This window comes from Morchella importuna (genome assembly GCF_003444635.1).
Source record: "Morchella importuna strain M04M26 chromosome Unknown Morimp01GS003, whole genome shotgun sequence".
Classification (NCBI taxonomy): domain Eukaryota; kingdom Fungi; phylum Ascomycota; class Pezizomycetes; order Pezizales; family Morchellaceae; genus Morchella; species Morchella importuna.
The window spans coordinates 893,152-912,031 of record NW_025763400.1 but is presented as its reverse complement, the minus strand read 5'-3'; the positions used below and the strand labels follow the sequence as shown (position 1 = coordinate 912,031).

General features: G+C 46.6%; 7 protein-coding genes across 7 annotated transcripts; 3 read left to right on the top strand and 4 right to left on the bottom strand.

Moving 5' to 3' along the window:
- Positions 1–121: 121 nt before the first annotated feature.
- On the top strand, positions 122–864 carry LAJ45_01752 (uncharacterized protein; the record flags this gene model as incomplete). Its single annotated transcript, XM_046111345.1, has 2 exons — positions 122–218; positions 278–864. 2 exons carry the CDS (start codon positions 122–124, stop codon positions 862–864), a joined length of 684 nt encoding a protein of 227 aa, XP_045975289.1.
- Positions 865–1,396: 532 nt separating this feature from the next.
- On the top strand, positions 1,397–2,083 carry LAJ45_01751 (uncharacterized protein; the record flags this gene model as incomplete). The annotated part of the gene is made up of 1 exon (XM_046111344.1): positions 1,397–2,083. The coding sequence occupies one exon, from the start codon at positions 1,397–1,399 to the stop codon at positions 2,081–2,083; it is 687 nt and encodes a 228-aa protein (XP_045975288.1).
- A 483-nt stretch (positions 2,084–2,566) lies between these two features.
- Positions 2,567–3,276, bottom strand: LAJ45_01750 (uncharacterized protein; the record flags this gene model as incomplete). Its single annotated transcript, XM_046111343.1, has 2 exons — positions 2,567–2,931; positions 3,024–3,276. The coding sequence occupies 2 exons, from the start codon at positions 3,274–3,276 to the stop codon at positions 2,567–2,569; spliced, it is 618 nt and encodes a 205-aa protein (XP_045975287.1).
- Positions 3,277–6,914: 3,638 nt separating this feature from the next.
- On the top strand, positions 6,915–8,631 carry LAJ45_01749 (uncharacterized protein; the record flags this gene model as incomplete). Its single annotated transcript, XM_046111342.1, has 3 exons — positions 6,915–7,204; positions 7,264–7,630; positions 7,711–8,631. The coding sequence occupies 3 exons, from the start codon at positions 6,915–6,917 to the stop codon at positions 8,629–8,631; spliced, it is 1,578 nt and encodes a 525-aa protein (XP_045975286.1).
- A 225-nt stretch (positions 8,632–8,856) lies between these two features.
- On the bottom strand, positions 8,857–9,738 carry LAJ45_01748 (uncharacterized protein; the record flags this gene model as incomplete). Its single annotated transcript, XM_046111341.1, has 1 exon — positions 8,857–9,738. One exon carries the CDS (start codon positions 9,736–9,738, stop codon positions 8,857–8,859), a length of 882 nt encoding a protein of 293 aa, XP_045975285.1.
- A 347-nt stretch (positions 9,739–10,085) lies between these two features.
- LAJ45_01747 (uncharacterized protein) lies at positions 10,086–11,393 on the bottom strand (the record flags this gene model as incomplete). Its single annotated transcript, XM_046111340.1, has 1 exon — positions 10,086–11,393. The coding sequence occupies one exon, from the start codon at positions 11,391–11,393 to the stop codon at positions 10,086–10,088; it is 1,308 nt and encodes a 435-aa protein (XP_045975284.1).
- A 2,363-nt stretch (positions 11,394–13,756) lies between these two features.
- Positions 13,757–16,281, bottom strand: LAJ45_01746 (uncharacterized protein; the record flags this gene model as incomplete). The annotated part of the gene is made up of 5 exons (XM_046111339.1): positions 13,757–13,789; positions 13,847–15,492; positions 15,641–15,906; positions 16,108–16,135; positions 16,245–16,281. 5 exons carry the CDS (start codon positions 16,279–16,281, stop codon positions 13,757–13,759), a joined length of 2,010 nt encoding a protein of 669 aa, XP_045975283.1.
- Positions 16,282–18,880: the final 2,599 nt, after the last annotated feature.

The window sequence follows — 18,880 nt, the reverse complement described above, 5'->3', positions numbered from 1 at the left end:
CGGACTCTACTCTTGTATACTCATACGAGTATTTTTTTATTTTTTTTCCTATATATCTTCGACAGCGATATCATCACCCTAGATACCTATCTACCTATCTCCACTCCTCATCCTCACCACCATGCATTCTGGAAACAAGTCCGAAGAGTCCCCACGCTTGAGCGTGGACATGGCGTTATCCGAATCATACATCCAGAGTGATGCTACTGCCGCCATCGGTATGTAAAACCAAGCCATACCCAGTCAACACTAAGATGCTGACATTTTTTTTTTCCAGCATCAAAAACAGATGACTTTACCATTCTATTATCCAACCTCTCCCTCTCCCCCTCCCACACCCGGAGCACCACCACCCCCGATCCCGCATATGCATCACAACTCCCCCTTGAAACCTCTTCCGGTGCGAGCTCAGTCTCAGCACCCTCACCCACCAAAAAATCACCCCACCAACACATCCCCACCGACAGAACCACCACAGTAGCACACGGAGGCCGCCAGTTCAGCCTCAGCCCCCGGGCCCCCCTCCCTCCCGGGGCCGGAGCCGGAACTCGGAACGCCCCAACGCCGAGAGTCAAAGCCCTCCGGAAGCCAGACTCGGGGATCCTGCTGTCGCGGTCTGGGCGGCTGTACTGCGGCGGTGCGGAAGAATATGGAGATGGAGCTACGTCTGTGGGTGACTCGATGGCTGCGGGGTCGGTGTCGGTGTCGGACTATGCGGGGATGGGGGTGGGTCAGATGGGCGGCGGCGGTGTGGGCGGGTGGTGCAGGGATGTGGTGGGGAGGGAGATGATGGCGGCGGAGAGGGTTGGGTGGCAGCGGGGGGTGCGGCAGGGGCCGCCGGCGGGAGGGGGCTGCGGAGTGTGAGAGGGATGGGGATTTGAGATGCAGGAGGGATCTCGTGATATTTGTTAGCTGTGGGCTTTGTGGAATCTTTTAGCAATATATTGTTATTCAGCGGTGCTTTTACTACAATTGTGTTTCTCTGTCTATTTTTCTTTCTGTCTTTTGAGCTCTGGCAGTTCTACTTTAGACATCTTTCTTTTACGGCGTACAGAGGACACCTACTAAGATCAGGTGTCCCCAAGGCTTCTCGTGTGTGGCCTGAAATCTATCATGGCTTTTTGGAAACAATTGGGCCCAGTCGTGTTCTGATCAAGATCGTCCTTCTCTCTCTCTAAAGATCAGCTTTTGGGTTTTAATTGACTTGTCTGTCTACGCGCTTTCATATATTCTTCAACCAGCAAAGACTAGTAATCTACTGCTCCAGGTTCACTTTCACATCTTGTCTGTACCCACCTCCATAGACATCACAAGCCAACAGAAGCCCAAGTACTGACAGCAGATAGGCACCAGACACCAAGTCCCCAACCCACATCCCAACCCACCCCACCCGACCATGAACTGGGAAGACTGCTGGGTCCAAAAAGACACCCACACCGCCGCCGGCACCGGCCTCTTCGCCCGCCAAAAGATCCTCCGCGGCCAACCCATCTTCCGCATCTGCCCCGAGGCCTCTGTCAACATGTACGTGATCCAGCTCGTCAACCACAGCTGCATCCCCAACCTCTTCGCCCTCCAAGGCCTCGACGCCGGCACCGGCCTACTCGACTGCCGCTTCTACGCCCTGCGCGACATCGCCGCCGGCGAGGAGCTGACGCGCTGCTACGACGACCGCGTGCTGTTTGAGGAGAGCGTTGCCGTGCGCAGGACGTGCATGGCCGAGCTGTGGGACTTTGAGTGCCTGTGCCCCAAGTGTGTCGGGCAGTGGATGTACCCGGTTTGGGACTGCCCCGAGGATTGGAAGATGGACTATGCGCAGCCAGATGAAGTGCTCTCGGCGTACATGAATGGCCTGGTGAGGGAGTTTAGGGATGAGTATTTGAGGCCTGGTGCGGTCGAGAAGACGCGCATTGTGGCGCAGAGGACGCTGTTTTCGCTGCAGTGCTTTCGCGAGCAGGTGAAGTTCACAGCGAGGAGGTTGAAGAAGAGGACTTTGAGCACGAGGTATAGGTTTAAGGTTGGGGGCAAGACGTTGCATGATTATGCGTGGAGTCAGAATTATAAGAAGTTGCTGAAAAACTAAGAAACAGGACTTTATACGCCGAAAAACTCCGAGAGACAAACAAAAGAAAAAGAAAAAGAAAGAGAGACTAAAAACGAGAGAAAAAGGATTGAAAAGTAGTAGATGAAATTACCCCCCTGTTATAAAACATTTTGTGCAAGAAAGAAGAATTTAGGATTAATGAACGGAATCCCCGTCGATGTGATTGATGGCTTTGAAGGAAGAAGAAGGTAATCTTGAATGTACTGTACTACTGTTGAGAGAATTGGCCAAGGCAATTCAAAACTGTATAATATTGGAGTTGAGTATTTATTATAAAGGGTCGTATGTTGTATCCTGTGCATGCCATGAGATCATTAGCACAATTTCTAATAGACCCATAGTCGATTATTAATCCTCATCTCTTACTCTTTCTGTCAAAGCTGCAATATACGGGGATGCCTACACTAATTCACTTTTACTATTTACAAGATCGATTCGATCACTTTTCTGGGCGGGCCACATTCACGAAGTTACGATACGATAAGCTATAAACGGCGTCGCCACAATGACAAAGCCTAGTATCACGCCGATAAGGAGATTCGCAGTACACGTCCTCCCCCTCGGCGAGGGTCTCGACAGCGGCACCTGGCGCACAATATTGTACTGTGGCAGGTTTGTATTGGTGTCGCGCGCCGGGAAGCTGTACGTCGTTGCTAACGGCGCATCGTACCTTACCGGCTCTGTGCTCCTGCTGGTATAATAGTGGTTATGCGACTGCGCCGGCTGCGTGGGCAGCTCCAACGCACCCGTCCCTATCGTCGTTGTCCTTGTCGCTGTCATAAATTGATGCTGCTGCTGCTGCTGCGTCGTATCATTTCTTCGTGAACCTAGTAGGTAGCAGTAACATTAACGGCATGCACACACCCAGCCTACACAACCACAAGGGTAACGACGGCAGTATTTGCAGTCGGGCTCTCACCTTCATCGTACGGCGGCGGGTCGCCAATGCCGATGCCGACGCCGATTCCGCGCTCGAGGTCGTCGTCGTCGGCGCCGAGCGAGTCGTTGTGGTCCCACATGCGGTGCGAGCACGTGTGGCATTTGAGCGACTCGACGTCGCCAGCGCCCGTAAAGTCGAAGGCGCAGCGGCCGGTGGTGCAGGGGCAGCGCGCGCCGCCAGGGAGGAAGACGTTGCAGTGGCCTTTGGTGAAGTTAGACATGCGGGCTAGCATTTTTGTGAGTTCCAGACGGGTTAGGCGGTGGAAAATGAAATAGATGAAATAAAGTAAAATAATATTATTTAGAGAAGGTAGGTTCAAGACGCTATGCGTAGACCTAGAGTTGATAAGTAGTCAAAGAGAGAGCGGGGGGAGCGTAGCATAAAATGGACGCCTTGCTGCTACTTGCTGCTTGCTGCGAGAGAAATATCTTGGCCCCTAGAGCTGCGCTGGATGGAGGAGTAGAGTTACTCTCGATCGGGGTGAACCTGGGGAAAGAGAGCAAAAAAAAAAAGGTATTTATTTTCCTCTCTGCGCGCACAATAAAAGTGCAGTCGATCTTTTTTAATTTTCCCACCCCCCTTTCACTCAGTCACTCACTTCACTTCACTCCTCAGCTGTCGCTGCAGCTGTCTTATCCTGGCCCGCCTTGCCTGCTTGCTCGCTTCCCAGGAGATTTATCGAGAAGTTTTGATTGAGACGACGTTACGGACAAGGTTGTCATACCACAGCCACAAGGGCTGGCTGGCTTGCTGGATTAAATTAGTAGATGTATATAAATACATTTTTTTTGTACTCGTGCTTTTCCCTGCTGTGTGCATGTATGTTACATTAAGCCTGGTGGCATGCCGGCCGCTTATTTACTTATTTGTCTTGGGTTACATGAACTGTATGTAGGTATGTAGGTAGGAGGAGGTACATACCGCGATCGATCTTATCAGAGAGGTTTGGTTTGATGTTTTATCGGTTTCAACGGGTTTCGGAGAGATTGGTTGGTGACAGTTGTACCTACATGTAGAAGTACTTTACATGTCCTTATATAGATTGCTTGATTTGTTGATAAAATTGAAGATTGCAGGGGGGTTGGAAGGCTATATGACGTATGGGGTATATTACTCAACTGTTTGAGGAATGGATTTGTGTTTTATTATTTGATATCTAGAACACTTTGTTTCGATTCGGATTTTTAATTATTATTAGTGCTTTAAATCCAACTAGAAATTTGAAAAATCAGCTTCCCGATTCTAAGGAGACGTGCTTTTAAGTATTTTGATTTTTTTTTGCTTTTTCTGTGTTACGCAAATATAACAACCCCCATAGGCCATGGCATCAAGTTCAAGCCTTCACTCCAGACATTTTAAACTGACAAACTCCTTTATCGATTGGGTGGAGAATACCGGCCGTACCACTACACCCTCCTACAAAATAATCGCATAATGGAATTGATCCTGCCAAGCATGTATGGGAAACTGGTCCATACCCCAGTTTCGCTCTTGGTAAAGCAACAACTCCTAAATGCAGGTATATTTGTGGAGCAGTTGAGTGATGGGATTGTTGCCTAAGATAGCAGCAGTCAGGCGTATTTGGTGTCAGGTTGCCATACTCAGCAGAGAATCGACCAATCAGAGGCGACCCCCAAGAACCGCCCGAAAAAACGGTACCGGGTCATGCAGAACTTTGGTAAAGGGCCTTTCTCCTAAGTATTCCGTGGTCGGGCTATTTCTTCGTGTCTTCACACTACTACAGCGGAAGTGCTGTTAGCCCCGAGTTATGTTGATTAGAGAAACCCGTTCCCTAGTTCTACAAATTCCTGTGTGGCGTCTGCGCCTAACTAGTAGTGTAAACCCATATTGAGATTCTCTCCTTCCTTGAGAAGCAGCAGAGTTGTCTCCAAGAGTCTAGCAGTACCGCTTCATAAATTTGCTAGCACAGTTGGAGTTGGCGCCATCTAAGATTGGAGATCCTGTCTCACTGGTAATGAAGAAACAGCTACAATTCTGGCTGCTTATATAATATAAGTTCTTCTCTTAAGTTCTTGGCGAGTAAATTAAACTGTTCTCAGGTGTAAGAGCGCGGTTATCCTATAGCTCGAGACGTTCCTTAAACGATACAGAATTTAAAGATAATATATCTCGTTAACCTTTCATTGCAAGATTTAAGATGGGGAACAGGTATCCGGCATTGGTAGGAAACGATGAGCCTGAATAAGACATTTCATAATCCTTGATATATCTTCGGCGAATATATCGAACCGGAAGAAACCCGTACCTGTCATGACGAGATCGAAGTTGTACTAGCCTTGCAGAAGATCCTCTTGGATAGCATAATTGATCAAGTCGAAATGTAAATACTTCTGTATTTGCTGATAGCCACTAGACAAGCTCAGACACCGAGTAGAGCCACTAAACCAGGTAGATATAGATTGTCGAGTTTGCATCGCTCTGATTCTGCAGAACTTGACTCTCGTCAATGGGTAGAGCCCTCCTAACTCCGACGAGCTATGTCGAGATTCGAAAAACCATATACGTCTTGATTGCATCTTACATAACTCGTCATGGGTAGCCTAGCGGTTTTCCTCCAGGAGTGGTGTTTGCTCTCTGCTGGAATTCATGTGTCTGCCACCAGAGATATTAAACGGCCTTATCTTTGTACCGACTTTGTCCGAGCTGCTTTGTACATGGATTGCTGTAAATTTCCTCTCTCTTCAAGTTGGGTCTTTATCTCCTTATCTTTTGCTGGAAATTTTTCTTGTTGAAGTAATCCTTGATATCCTCTAGAAACGATCATGCAATGGCAGGAATGTTGAAGTCTTTTTGACTCGTTTGAGACAAATGAAGTAGTCCATTCCTTTGTGTCTTCTGACCTCATTCATCTCGTGAGGCAGAGTTAACTGAGGGCAGTGTCCTGCATCACCCGTTTGTTGAAGATCTGTCTCGACCCGGGACCACAAATGTGTATGTAGGTCTTCAACATCTGTAGGAAGGTGTGCATGTGTCAGGAAAGATGTTTCACCAGACCAGAAGGAACATGCTTGTTTAAGCCACGAGGTCTAAATTGTGCGTAGCCCTAACCCGACGGGAAGGCTAGGGTTAGGGTTCCACCGTAAACCGCATGGGTGTTAGTACATACCCTACCTAACCCCGGAATATACATTACCCGCCAAGGCCGCCCAAGCATCTTTCGAAAGTAGAGTCCCTTACCTACATGCATGTAAACGGTAAAGCAATGACTTCCTGCAAGAGAAACTCTACACCTGCTCGGGGAAGCTTCGGAAGCTTGGATTTATCAGCTTATTAACTTAATTGCTTTGTGAGCTCTTATAATTATGACAGCTATTACATATGAAGAAAAAAAAAAAAAATAAACACCAGAAGAACGGTTGATACCGGGAATCACGACTCATCGCAGTTTGCCGAATCCTGGAAAGCTGGGATCCAATTAACCCCGCAACACATCTTTATCAGCATCAATTTTTTTCCTGATCATGCACTTCCTCAGCCGCGTGTGCACATTAGTATAAATTAAACGACATCTTATTATGCTTCTCCCTTAATTGTCCGCGTGTGACGTCTTAAAACGGGTATCCAATGTACCCTCAAGCAAGTTTATGAGATTTTTTTTTCGCTTGTACTATGGTGGCTGGCAGGAAGGCAGGGATTCTCATGTCGGCTCTTCGGCAAACATTAGATGCCCCCACAATCATAGCTTCCGGGAGGATAATTATCAATCAATTGCAAAAGCCCTTCTTATATCCGGCTTTCAGAGATTAGTATATATCTGGACATTATAGCACTGACAGTTATGAAAGAATCCATCAGATTAGCTGTCGACAACCTCGATAACGTCACTTTCGAATTTTTACCTTACGAAAGATGATGGCCCACGATAGTAAAGAAGCTGGCCAATTGCCTAGTCCAGCTTCTCACGATAATGATTTGGACCTGGAGAAATCAATGCCACCTGAGTCACAGCTGGAGAATGGGCGCAATAATTCTCGGGGTGGCGGGGATGGGTCAATGAGCTCTTCGAGTTCAACATCGGCAGGTGGAGAGGAATTCGAGGTGAAATGGGAAGGCCAGGACGATCCTGGAAATCCTAGGAGTATGAGTAAGTTCAGGAAATGGTTGTGTACCTGGGTTGTGAGCTTAGGTAGTTTATGCGTGTATGTATTCCAGGACGCCAATTGTGAATTCTAAATGCTAATTGAGCTTGATATTACAGGACATGTACTTCATCAATATACACATCTACCTATCGTCAAGTAACCGCAGAAATGCATGTCTCTCAATTGGTTGCAGTATTGGGTCTATCACTCTTCGTCGGAGGCCTAGGAATTGGGCCCATGTTCCTAGGGCCAATGTCGGAATTCTTTGGCAGACGTCCCATTTATTTAGTCTCCTTTACCTGCTTCACGATATTCCTGATACCTTGTGCATTGGCACCTCATATCGCAGTTCTACTCATCTTCCGGTTCTTTGCGGGAATGGCTGGATCAGCATTTTTATCTGTTGCAGGTGGAACAGTTGGAGATATGTTTGCTGGTCCCGAACTGAGTGCACCAATGATGATTTATACTGCATCACCTTTTGTAAGAAAGACAAAGCCACTCCTTATATATATATAAAAAAGCAATAAAAAAAGCAATAAGCTAATATTTCTCTTATATAGATTGGCCCTAGTTTAGGTCCATTGATAGGCGGCTTTATAAACCAGCAAACTTCCTGGCGCTGGACATTCTGGGTTCTAATAATCTGGTCCTTCTTCATGCTCGCCTCCCTCTACTTCTTTGTCCCCGAAACGTACCACCCGGTCCTTCTCCGCCAGCGTGCCGTCGCCCTCCGCACCCAAACCGGTGACTCACGCTACCGGGCCTCCATCGAGAAGCTCGACCGCTCCATCACCAAGACCGTCCTCTGGTCTTGCACCCGTCCTTTCCAACTCCTCATCCACGAGGCCATGGTCTCTCTCCTATGTACTTTCACTGCAATCCTCCTCGGCGTTCTATATCTCTTCTTCCAGGCCTTCCCCCTCGTCTTCTCACACGTCTATCACTTTGACCTGCAGATGATCGGCCTCACCTTCCTCGGCCTCCTAGTCGGCATGGTCTCGGGCACTCTCTCGGACCCGCTCTGGGCCAAGAATCGGAACCGTCTCGTTGCCAAGAACGGCGGTGTCTCAGAGCCAGAGTTCCGCCTTCCCCCAGCTATGGCGGGTGCTGTTCTGGTCCCTGCCGGGCTGTTCTGGTTTGCGTGGACGACGGTGGAGGGCGTGCACTGGATTGTTCCCATCATTGGGAGTGTGTTCTTCGGTATGGGGACGCTGTTGGTGTTTTCGGGCGTCTTCACGTTTCTTGTCGATGCCTACCCGCTGTATGCGGCGTCTGCGCTTGCCGCGAATTCTTTTGTCAGGAGTAGCTTTGCGGCTGGGTTTCCGCTGTTTTCTACGATTTTGTATCAGAGGTTGGGATATCAATGGGCGAGCACGCTCTTGGCGTTTTTGACTATCCTAATGGCACCGTTTCCCGTGATCTTTTTCATTTATGGGAAGCGGTTGAGGGGAAAGAGTCGGTTTGCGACTGTACAAAATTAGAAGGGTGTAGGACTTGAAGAGATATTTTTGGTACTGTTTGTAATGGCGTTTTGGAGGGTCTATGTATTTATTCACGATAAATCCTGTTTGTTTAATGCACGAGAATAAATGTTTAATGTACGTATAAGACATGAGGTTCAATTGTAATTAATCTATCAACTTGATACCCCATGAGATCTAGGCTAGTTATTTAATTGCAAAACAAATTTTGCGCGATCCAGCAATTCAGGGAGCTTCGCCATAATCATGAAACGCCCAGCTCTTGACCCAGTCGAGTGGTGTTGCCCCCATGATATCTTCGATGTCCCTTTCAGCACCCATTCTCAGAAGTAAGCTCATCATCTCTGTATCCCTATTGAAAACTGCCAAGTGCATAACAGTATCTCCATAAAAACTCTGAGCATTTAGATCGACGCCGTTGTCGACCAGTAAGGCTAAAACCTCTATAGACCTTAGTTCTACTGCTGTATGAACCGGCGCATACCCCAATTCGTTCTTGAGGTTGATATCAGCGTTTTTATCTAGCAACAGACTTGCAATTGATTTGTCGTTTCTCTCTGCAGCTTTATGAAGTGGTGTATCGCCATATTTGTCTCTTGTATTCACTTTACCACCATTTTGCAGCAGCATTTCGACCATAGTATCAGAGCCAAACTGGGCCGCAAAATGAAGTTCTGTTCTATCAGAGTTTCCGCGATTATTGATACTGGCTCCGCTCTCTAAAAGAATCTTAACAATGTTTTCGGAGCCACCCTGTGCTGCTTTGTGGAGCGCTTTCGAGCCTTGATAATCCGAATCCTCAATATTGACCCCCCTCTTAATTAGCTGCTCTACTACAGATACACATCCCTTTTTTGCTGCATACTGAAGCGGAGTTTTAAGGAAGTTGTTCTTCTTATCGATATCCGCACCCTTATCCATAAGCAACTCCGCAATCGTACCATGTCCGTACCTTGCCGCAAGGTGGAGAGCAGTATCTCCACAAAAGTTCTGGAGATCGACCGAACTGGGGTTTATATCTATAAGATATTTGATGACCCTTTGATCTCCGGTACTGGTTGCCCAATGAATTGGAAATTCTGAGTTTAACAAAGAGTGCGGATGCATTGATTGCACACTCTTCCTCAATAAGAGCCGAAAGATCGGCTCATTTCGTTTTTTTGCAACCCAAGAAAATGTTATCTTTTGGTTTTTGGTTTCAATTGCTTTAATGTAAAAAATTGGGGTTAAAAGAGTAGAAAGATAGCGATTTGTTTGAACCAGTAAATTTATATCTTCTGGTTCTAAATAAATCTTTGCAATGTTGTATAAAATGTGCTCTGGAAGTTTGAAGATTGATGGAGTGGTACCATTACTTTCTGTGATCTTTTTAGGGGGGTCGAGGAGTATTCTATCAATGAGTAACTGATTAGCTGGTAATCAGAATGCACAGTTCTAGAAGTGTAGGCTTGAGATTACCTCTTTACATCTATTCGTTGACCCTGAAGTTTATACTCTGGGTAAGCGCTTAATTTTACCAACTCTGTGTTCTTGATATTGACTTGAGATGCTACCTCCGGAGAGTTGGGAGATCTGCTTAGTCCATTCAAGGAAAGAAGTTGTTCAACGGTTTCTCTATCTCCATTAAAACTAGCCACACGCAGCGGTGTGTATCCGTCACGATTTCTGAGATCGATCGTTGCCCCATTTTCTACCAGCAATTTAATTATGTCGTCACATCCGAGATCTGCTGCTATGTGAAGCGGGGAGAAACCACTATTATCCTGAGGGTTTACGTTTGCACCATACTTTATGAGGTCTTTAATGATCGACTCTTCTTCTTTCTGCACCGCTTTATGAAGTGGTGTCTGGCCATGGATGTCTTTTGCATTAATTTCAGCTCCTTCCTTCAGTAGGAGTAAATGTATCGGCTTGCCATACGCTGCTGCTATGTGAAGCGCGGTCCATCCCAAATTATTTTGCTCATTAACGTTAGCCCCGCGATGAATCAAAAGCTTGCTGACGTTTTGGATCCCACTTTTGACTGCTTTATGAAGTGGATTTGAACCAACAATATCCAAGTGATGAACATTGGCTCCATATTCAAGTAGTAACGCGACCAGATTCTGGTCACCGTTTGCTGTAGCATAGTGAAGGGGTGTTTCGTTGCTGAAGTCTTGGCAATCAATAAAAGAGCCCTTCTCTAATAATTGCTTCGCTATTGTCCAATATCCATGTCTCGTGGCGAGATGGAGTGCAGTAACTCCATCTTGGGTCTTATAATTGACGTTTATGTCAGTTTCTTCGAGAAGTAGCCTCAAGACCACTTCTTTTCCCATTCTAGCTGCCCAAAGAAGCCCTGACTCAGGGTAATCACAATATCCCTCACATTCGCGATGAAACCCTTGGTTACTGAACAGTTTAAAGAGTAAATCTTCCTCAGGCTTTGGGTTATCTTCGCCCGTTGTCAAGTTTTTGTGCCTTTCAAAATCGATCTGATAGAGTACGGGGACAATTATGCCAGCCAGATATTCTGTCTTGAGAAGTGACTCGACCTTCAGTCCTACATATGACTCTGCAAATATTTGCATAGGTATACAAGGCAGGCGGCCTTTGCTTTCCGACCCTGAAAAGATGGCCGAGTCTTCGTCAAGCGAATGTCCTGAGGATGAAAGGGTTTTCGACCCTAGAACCCTACCAACCTCCAGCTGCATCTGATGCTTGCGTTGAGTTATGCCCGGCTGATCATCTTGAGCGAGTCGATCCAATTCGAAACCAGGCATTCCGTAGGGGATATGGAAAGATTATCTGATATTAAGATAATAGCAAATTATTGTGATAGAAGTCGCGTCTATGATGTAAGTGCTGGTGCAGAGGTGATGGCTGATGTGATGAACTACAAGTAGGTGTTTGACGCTATGTTTGCATGATGACCGTTAGTGCTAGCTCTAAGCAACGTTTTCATCAGTGTGCGGCCCTTTGAGAATCGGTCAGTACGAATAATAGACACATATTTTAATGTACAAATTTCTCCATTTCACAAACCATCACTCGTAACACGTGAAGCATAGCACTGAGACCGTCGGGGGAAATCGGATGTTCCTAGTGCCAAGAAAATAGCCGGATATTCATCCCGGGTAAATCTTTATCCACTGGTCATGAAGTTACACCCTGTGTTTCCAGTTCCACGGAACGACAGGAGGGTATTTTAACGAAGATGTGTGCTCTACCGGTGGTACTACATGCTCTACATGTAGCTAGGTGCTACACCAGCCCCAAGTCTCGACAAACAGACTCATCTTTTTCTGTTCTCATCCCATGCAGTTGCGTATGGAGGAAACTGCACCTAGGTCTCATAGGGCTGAACACGTGCATACGGTGCTATATGTACTATACATCTGGCATTGCTTACTACAAAACCTTTTGGTCGAATCTCTCTATCTTACACTACACTAGGAATCTATCTTGGATAATACTCAAACACAGTCAGGCTAATGTTAAGCTCAGAGAAGAGGTTGGGCTACATAGTACTATGACTGTGAGTGCTATCTCTGCCGTTCTGCATGATATTCTCAGACTAGCTAAAGCAGCCTCTAAAGGTAGCCGATATTCTACTGGGGTATTTCACCGCCTGAAATTGCCCACAAAGCAAACGCCCCGGGGAATATTTGGAGCAGTTACCGAGACCTCTATTTTTTTCAAAATTTCAATATAAATCATACCCGCTAACATATACGGCCAATGAATGACACTAGTACCAAATGACAAACGATGCTTATAGCTATAAGTCGCAGGTTAAACATTCCACATAAACGATAAATAAATGGGTTAAAACTCTCCTCCAACCATAAAGGATATAAAATCTGCAATTCCATAGAAAGAGTTATGCCATGTACGTAAGACGGTAAACCCCGATCATGGTCGACTTCCAATTACCTGCCGCATTTCTGGATACGGAGGAAAAACAAAAACAAATAAACACCGGTTTCCCCGCCAAATTGACAGGTATTGGCCGGTCCATTATCTTAAAGCAGAGCCAATTATGTGAATATTTATACACACTTCCTGATATCAAACGGGCCCAGCACCCACAGGTACATATTTTACCCCACACCTAACAGTGATCGATGGCACCTCCGAGTGATTCCCCATGAGGAAGAAATCCCGCATAACTCCCCATGTTTTCTGCCGTTCAACCCAACACACGTACCGTACGTACGGCAAAGTAACACATATTTTAAATTAGCCCGCAGCCGCCCTTGTGCAGCAGCGGGGGGAAAGTGAAGGTGCATTCAGTTTTCCGAGGAAAACGTCCCCCGCGTGGATAGGATACCCACTTTGGTATTCTTATATCTACGTATGTAGGTAGGTTTTAAAAGCCCAGTGCATCAGGCCTTATGAAACGAGAAATGCGCATTAGATTGAAGATATGTGTGCGTAAAATGCTGACAAGTAATGAATTGACTGGGGTTAGTTTATGAGAAGCGGGACAAAGTCTCTAACGTAATATACGGGTTCCTTATAAATCATCCTCCGTCAAGAAAATACCAAGTACTACCAAAAGAGAAAGACCCAAGTGGCAGAACAAGGCAGATAATTATAATTAAGCATCGTTAACTGCTCAAATTCTTTAACCCCCCGGTCCTGCCGTAACTCCCACTCTTCACAAATACAAAGAAAAAGCTACCCCAAAGAATGAAACCCATGCAAAAACTGTAAAGAAACCAAAAGAGAAAAAAAAAAAAACTTTTTTTTCTTATCACCCCCAAAACCCCAGGAAATGACATTAGTTAGAATAAGCAAAGGTAAAGGGAACAAAGGTATAAGGCAAGGAAAATGCAAGTCCAGACGCCATTATCAAACAAATGAATGGTATTTCAAAAAGAACGGTGTGCCCCCCCACACGGTTTCATGCACAATGACCCCCACGTTTCAACATTGGGTGCATATCATAAAATTCTTACCCCACCATCCACGAACACCTGCACCGTCGATCCTCGTTGTCGGTAATCTAGATGGCATCTGTGTCGTGTATCGTATCAGACTGTTTCCCGCTATCGCGCAGACGCAAAACCAGGCTAGAAAGCTGCCACCCCTGGTCCCGTCCGTCGGTACGTATTTGTCTAGAGATATACCAATTAAAATATCAAACTTGCTGACCGTGTAAAATCGGCAAAAACTATTCACATATCAGCTAAACAAATATCATCATTTGCTAAGATAGGATAGATCTTACATTCCCCACGATCAGCATTGGGATATCAAATACGTCTCTCTTTATGGTCCAGCAAAATGCACATTCAACCTTTCCATCCTTTGCACCAAGTCCATCCATACCCTTCGGCCCTCGATTGCCCACCGCATCTCCGTCAGAATCCCCGTTCTCAGCCTTTGCCCCAGAGCCGTTTGGTTGTTTTTGCGGCCGTGGGGGTCGATACTTAAGCACTTTGCAAGTCGTCATAACAGCACCCCTACTGTCTCCGAACGCTAATCGCGCGAATTGTTCATAAAATTCGACTACTGATTCATCGTCGAGTAATTCCGCAAGGAATACAGGCTTCTTCTGCCCTCCAAGCCCTGGCTCCTCTAACGGAGGGGGCGGCAGGTTTGGTACACTGGTGTGTGTAGGGACATTTGTATTTAAGTTGGGTCTCTCCCCGAGCAAAATAGGCTTTTCCCAACCTGTAAGCATGCAAAACTCTTTTCCTACACCGACAACTTCACCTGTACGCCGACAAACAAGTGTTGGTGTACCGCAAGATTGTATGAACCGTTCGTATTCCCATAGGGTGCGCTGGAAGCATTTCTCCATAAACAACAGATCTTCCGCCTTTAATGTCTGTGTACACGCAATAAATGATGGCCTGAAACTTGCCATTGCTCGCGCTATTCGCAACAACAACGGTTTTGGGAACCTGGACTCGAGCATATGGAATAAACGGTGGTAGTGAAGGGTATAGGGATATGGCGCGGTTATGGTTGAATATATCTGCGAAGGATCGTCGGGGAGGCGTCTTCGTCTTTGAATTTGCTGAAGCGGTTGAGAAGCCGATTGGACTTGTTGAAGAGATGAGTGCTGCGGATGCGCTGTAGTGCGATGGTTGCTGTGCTGGTAAAAGCCCGGACTACCCATTGGCCCCGTGGTGGGGGTATCTGGATATCCCCCGCCTTGTGATGTATTTTGGACATAACCTTGCCTAGGACTCTCCACTGGCGGGCTAGGGCTTGTTAGGCTGCCCGGTCCCGCCTCAATCATGTAAGTTCCCGCAAACCCGCCACCAATGTTGCTGTGATTTCCCGCGGGGTTATTTCTAGTATTCCCCGCCCAATTATCACTTCCGTATCCTTGAGGAGTTTCTCCCTGGGGTGCTGCATATCCAGTGTAACTTTCACCCGCTGTTGGCATTACTGGGGAATATCCGTAGTTACTTCCCCCACTTGTACCCTCTGGTCCATCTTGAGCTGCTTGCCCACCCATCTGTCCAAGCACTCCAAACTCTAGCGCACCGTATTGACTCCCAAAATTCAGGCTCGCAATATCAAAGTTGAAGAGCGCCGGATCTGATGGGTCAAATAGCGGGGCACCAGAAAAGTTCTGTTGTTGTGTTGGTGAATCTTGCAATACATTACCCGGTGATTCAATCGAGTTTGGATTTATGGTTCCATCAGGTGGCAGCATATCCCCGGTCGGCTGAGAGGGTGGCGGAGGCGCTGGTTGGTAGGCATAAGTAGAAGCAGTAGAGGATGGGGGTGGGACCGCAAATTCGGGAGGGCCATCGTCAATTGGGGCATCATGAAGATATTTGGCCTTCTTACGTACGCCATCATGACAAGCGTCTTGAAGGCCACGTTTGATACATCTTTGGCAAGGGCGTTCATCACCTACAAAGAAACAAAAAAAAAAGGCAAGAAACGAACCCGTTCAGTGTTTATTCAACATATAAGAGAGGCAGGGACTATGGGGGAATAGCGGCAATGAGATAAACCACGATTTGAATAGCCTGGGGATAAGCAATTCTTGTAAACATACCACACGTGAGATGGGCTCTCTGACACGCAAAGCAAGCCCGACGAGCTTTCTTGCGCCGAGGTCGGCCAGGATCTTTGGCAGAGCCACCTACCACTGTAGGGGGTGCGGAGGGGATAGTAGGTGTCGCGGAGCCACCGGGAGCTGTCCCAGAGGCATTAGAGCACTGGTCGCCCGAGTGGGGGAAGAAGGTTCGGTTTTGAGTTCGGATTTGACCATGGTCGCGTGCGCGCAGAGGGAGGAATTTCGACAATGTACGAGTGGCGGGACTTGAAAGGCGTACGTAGGTGACGATCGTCAATTATCAATACTCACAGTGAAGGAGTAGTGAAAAAAAAAAAAAAAAAAAAAAAAAAAGGGCGCTCTGCGGACTTCCGGGAGAAGTGGTAACGGCTAAGAGGGGGTTATAGGTAGATGAGAAGAGGAGGTTGTTGAGGGAAAAAGGTTTAGTGGGGACTTTGACGAACAACCTTGGTAGTGTAGCCGAGTCGGGCCTCGCTCCAACGGAAAAACAGAAGCAAGCAAGCTGAAACTGGGAAGAAAATTGGGCTGTTTTTTTTTATTTATTGAAGAGCTGCTTGCTATCTTTATCAATTGAGAGGAAGACCAGGAGCGGTAGGGATTGTTTTTGGTGGCAGAGGCATCTCACAAGCTCTTGGCTGTTCAGCGAATTTTATACCACCTTCGCCTGTGTTTGTTGGCAGGCTGTGATACGAGGGAATGGGTGAATGAAGACGAAGATTGAGGGGCGAAAGAAGCGGCAGATGAAGTAGAGAAATAGAAAATGATGAACAAGGGAATGAGGGGGGGGTTATGATGTGAGAGAGTTACAGACAGAGATCAGAGATCAGAGGAGGGGGCAGAAGGTGCTGCACTGGGAGGGAGATCATCAGCAGGAACAGCAACGGCAACAGCTACAGCTACAGCAACATTAACTGGGTGAGTGAAATAGACAGCGAGTAAGAGAGAGGGGTCCAAAGGTCTCTCTGGAAATCACTCGAAGAGGCTACTCTAATTATGTGTAACGGTCAGCTAGGGAAAAAAAGTTCACCGCCGCGAGAGAAAGAAAAAAAAAATCTGATCATGTTCATGTAGGGCTGGCATATGTGAATCAAATCGAGACATAGGCGTCATTCATCCTACAACCGTGTCACCCTTGCCTATTCTTTTTCCTCAGTCGTATTTCTTTTTTTTTCCATCGCTCTTGCATAACCTATTTTATTTATCACTCTGGCGCTCTGGCATCTGCCTCACGAGTCAAACCTCCTCTGGCTCCACTTGCCCTACTACTACCTACACTTTCTATTTCTAGATCTATCAAAGGAAATTTACTACTTCTATTTAGTTATATTTCCTCCACGTATTCTCTATCTATCTCTACGTACCTCTCTACCCTATCCTCTAGCTAAATATATGTATACTCCTCTGCATGCAAGTTATCGATATCTAGTCTCTAATCTCCAATGACCAGCCTTAAATCTTGATCCCCAGACAGTTTCCAATCAGTCTTCAGTCCAACCAGATCTCCAGTCAGTCTCTCTCGCCTCTCTCCACCTATTGTGTAACGATTTTGGTGAACTCTCCTTCACACCCCCTGTTATTTCGTGCACGCCTGCTCATTCCCCATGCAGCTATACGGACATATGCTCTTGCTTGTTTGCCCCACATGCCAGGACGCGGGGCATCATCACTTGACTCGACGTCATGAAATGAAATAAAATAGACCAAACCTCAGAAAGAGCTTCTTGACTAAACCCTCATGTACGATCATGATTCTTACATACTTACCTACATACATACTGTACTCTACAGGTACTACATCGTTTCCAATTCTTCAATCCTTGCCCATTGCGCAATCTACCTACTACCACGATCATCATCCCTTCCCGCCCGTCGGTGGCCCCGGCTTTCATCAATCACTCCGTCTTTCCCGGTTACATATAATATTATTATGATCCACATAGGTACTTACATGATGTACTCTCGTGTGTCCTAACCTCCCACCCTTTCTCTGGATCTAACCAGTTGCAACCAATCAGAGTCTGGATCGAAAAACAGCTATCTATCCAACAGACTTATCAATATCACCCTACCTTAAGTTCACCTACCACAACGTACTACACCTACTACTAAACAAACATTTTTTCCTATTTCCCACGTGGGTCAGAATGGCGAAGTCGAGTCGTGTCTTCTGCTGCTCGGGGAATTACTTACATCCCACAAAATCTTACTATGAATCTCCCAAAGAAATTAAATGAGGAAACAATACTGGCAATCCCTTTACATTTCAGCTACAGCTACCTCCAATTATCACCACGGCAAACGACCCCGCGTCACTTTGCGCCAACATTTTATTTTTCACTGCATGCAGCTAGATTTCCTCTCTGTAGCTACCCGTCCAACCAAGCCATTGTGTGAAACCCACACCGCAACCACTAAAGAGCAAAGTCCCGAGCAAGTATTTATAACAAGAAACATTTTGTACTATTGCATGGCGTACTTGACGCCTCGATGGCTGACTGGTTGGCCGTATTTCTAGAAATATGGTGTGTGGTTGAGGATCGTCCGTTCGTTCGTGAGGCGACTAATCGAGTGAGGGTGTGTGTTAGTTGTGCGGGTACCCGCACCTCAACGCATATATGTATAGCGGCGCCGCTTTTAATGCCTCAGCACCCCTCGAACGTGCCTCTTATGCCGTAAGGCCGCGACCGGACTGCAAGCGATCACTATATGTATCTCCCTGATCGTTGGATACAGCTGAGGTTTTGGCCTCGCGGGCTTGCTTTCACATGTAGCGGAATCGCTCACTCGAACGAGTCGGCCTCTCCGGTCAAATGGCCGGCGGGCTCTGCCATACACAGAAAATACCCTCAATGCCTACTTTCCCCCTTTCCTGTTATGTTACTCCTTGATTTCCAACCAGTCCACCGACCGACAGTCTTGAATCAATTATATTTTCTTTTCTAGCTAACGAGATATTTCCATGGGGATCTCCGTTCATCTGTGCTATCGAAGGTTCTCCTCCCGCTCTGCTATCATATCTTTATAGCCCTCGGCATTCACGATTTCCGCGATGAAAGCTGGGCCACTCATCCTCTCGCAGCATCGAACAAGGGCAAACTGAATCTCCAAAACCAAAGAGTTCCCAAGAGATAAGACGAGACATTCTTTCTGTCCGGGCCGCCGCAGCTTCTCTTAGCCTGTCAATTATGGTCTCGCTTTTTATGCCCTATCTATTCTAAA